At 62.6% G+C, this 2,162-nt stretch overlaps 1 protein-coding gene across 1 annotated transcript in view; it reads left to right on the top strand.

Moving 5' to 3' along the window:
• MIER2 (mesoderm induction early response 1, family member 2) overlaps nt 1-2,160 on the top strand; it is a 38,036-nt gene extending 35,876 nt beyond the window's left edge. The window contains exons 12-13 of the mRNA XM_011993045.1: nt 1,138-1,628; nt 2,023-2,160. Of these exons, the coding sequence (XP_011848435.1) occupies nt 1,138-1,628; nt 2,023-2,044 (513 nt within the window). The 3' untranslated portion in view covers nt 2,045-2,160. The remainder of the gene's footprint in view (nt 1-1,137; nt 1,629-2,022) is intronic.
• The last annotated feature ends 2 nt before the right edge of the window (nt 2,161-2,162 follow it).

Below are 2,162 nucleotides of genomic sequence, written 5' to 3'. Positions count from 1 at the left end.
GGGGTGCCTGGTGGTGGGTTGGGTGGGGGCTGGGGGCGGCAGGTGTCCCTGTCATCTCACTTGGGGGCCTGCATGTCTGTTGGAGGATCCGGGATGAGTCGTGAGCCACAGAGGCGAGGGGGTGCAGTGGGGGCATGACGTGGTGGGCTCCATGTCCACGTCAATGAGGGAACTGTGGCCATGATGGCGGGATGTGAGGAGGGCCCACGTCTGGGTAGAGGTGGTCGGCGCTGCCTCCTAGAAGTGACAGTTAAGCTGGAACCTGAAGGAGAATGGCCCTGCTTTGCTGGAAGTTTGCAGGGTCCTGGCAGGCGTGACAGCCGATGCAGAGGACAGAGGCCTGGGTCTACAGGAGAAGCTGAGGGCATGGAGGGCAGCGGCTGGGCAGGGTGGGGACAGTAGGGCATGAGGCTGAGATTTGTTCTTGGTGTGGAAGCCGCTTGACGTCTGCGTTGTGTTTTTTCTTTTTTTCTTTTTTTTTCTGACGGAGTCTTACACTCGCCAGGCTGGAGTGCAGTGGTGCCATCTTGGTTCACTGCAGCCTCTGCCTCCCGAGTTCAAGCGATGCTCCTGCCTCAGCCGCCCGAGTGGCTGGGACCACAGGAACCTGCCACCACGCCCGGCTAATTTTTGTATTTTTCTGTGGAGACAAGGTTTCCCCATGTTGGTCAGGCTGGTCTCAATCTCTCGACCTCGTGATCCGCCCGCCTCGGCCTCCCAAAGTGCTGGGATTACAGGCGTGAGCCACCACACCCGGCCAAGGTCTGCGTTGTTAATAGCGCCCTGCAGGGACCGTGCAGGCTGGCTGGGTTGCATCTGTCTCTTATACACATCTAGATGTGTATAAGAGACAGGTGTGGGACGGTGCGGCTGCACGTGGGAACGGAACTTCCGCAGACGCCGTGTCGGCCCTCGCAGTGCCCCAGGCCTTGCTCACACCCTTGTCTCTTGTGCTCTGCTCTGGTGTTACGGATGTGGGCTGTGACCAACTCAGTTGATTTTATGACTTTCTAAAGCTGGGGTCTTCAACCTGGGGGCTCACAGATTTCCGAGTAACTGGTTTCTTCTGTAGTTGTGTGGAGGGTGTTTTGGGGAGGGATCCACAGGCTTTGCTGGACCCAGCAGGGTTGGCAGGAGCTGGCACAGGAGTGGCATGGCTGCAGCCCGGTGCCTGTGGGCGGCCCCACCCTCTGTTGCATTCTCTTCACAGACCCACTGAGTGTGGACGGCACGGCCGGTGGTCTCGGTGAGCCTGCAGTGGCCTCTGATGGCCTCCCGTCCTCGGAGCCAGGGCCCTGTTCCTTCCAGCAGCTGGACGGACCCCCCGTTGGACCCCCGTCCCGTCAGCCTCCAGCCCTGGCCGACCCAGCCTCGTACTCGCCAGCTGTCGTCGCTCCGGAGGCAGACGCCAGCCCAAGGCTGGCTGTGGACTTCGCCCTGCCCGAGGAGCTGCCTCTCATCTCCAGCCGTGTGGACCTGAGCGGGGACCCGGAGGGGACTGTGGCCCCTGCGCAGGTGGCTTTGTCGGTCACCGAGTTTGGACTCATTGGCATTGGGGACGTGAACCCCTTCCTGGCCGCCCACCCCACGTGCCCGGCCCCCGGGCTACACTCGGAGCCCCTGTCACAGTGAGTGCCACCCCCTGCCCGGAGCTTCCCCGACACTCCAGTGAGGTCCCCCCAGCCCTGAGGCTGCACTGAGGAGAGTGGGAGGCGTTTGCCCCAAGGACAGTGCGGCTGCACGAGCGGCTCTCGGGGCTGCTTTAGGGTTATTCTTGACTTGTATGTATTTTCTGACTGGAGAATACATTCGTGTGGTCCACATGCTCCACAGATGGGGGCAGGTGCCAGGCTCTCCCACCCCTGCTCCAGCCACCAGCTCCCCCAGAGCACCCGGGCCCTGCTGCTGTAGGTTGTCAGGGAGGCAAGGCTGGGAGTCTCGAGTCCAGCGCTCAGCACTGGGCCGTGCAGGCACGTGGGGCCACCCTGACACCCCGTGTCTCTCTCGGTCTCTTCCCTGCAGCTGTAACGTGATGACCTGCTGACTCCTGGCCGCGGGCGGCGTATGCGGCCCAGACTGGACTTGGCACTGCCGCTGGGCCCGCCTCTGTCAGTCTTCCTGACCCCTTCCCCCGCCCCGGGCCTTGGGGTGGCACCTCCTCT

This window comes from Mandrillus leucophaeus, unplaced genomic scaffold (assembly GCF_000951045.1).
Source record: "Mandrillus leucophaeus isolate KB7577 unplaced genomic scaffold, Mleu.le_1.0 Scaffold423, whole genome shotgun sequence".
NCBI classification, from domain to species: Eukaryota; Metazoa; Chordata; class Mammalia; order Primates; family Cercopithecidae; genus Mandrillus; species Mandrillus leucophaeus.
The sequence above is the reverse complement of the archived record's forward strand: the minus strand, read 5'-3'. Positions and strand labels throughout refer to the sequence as shown.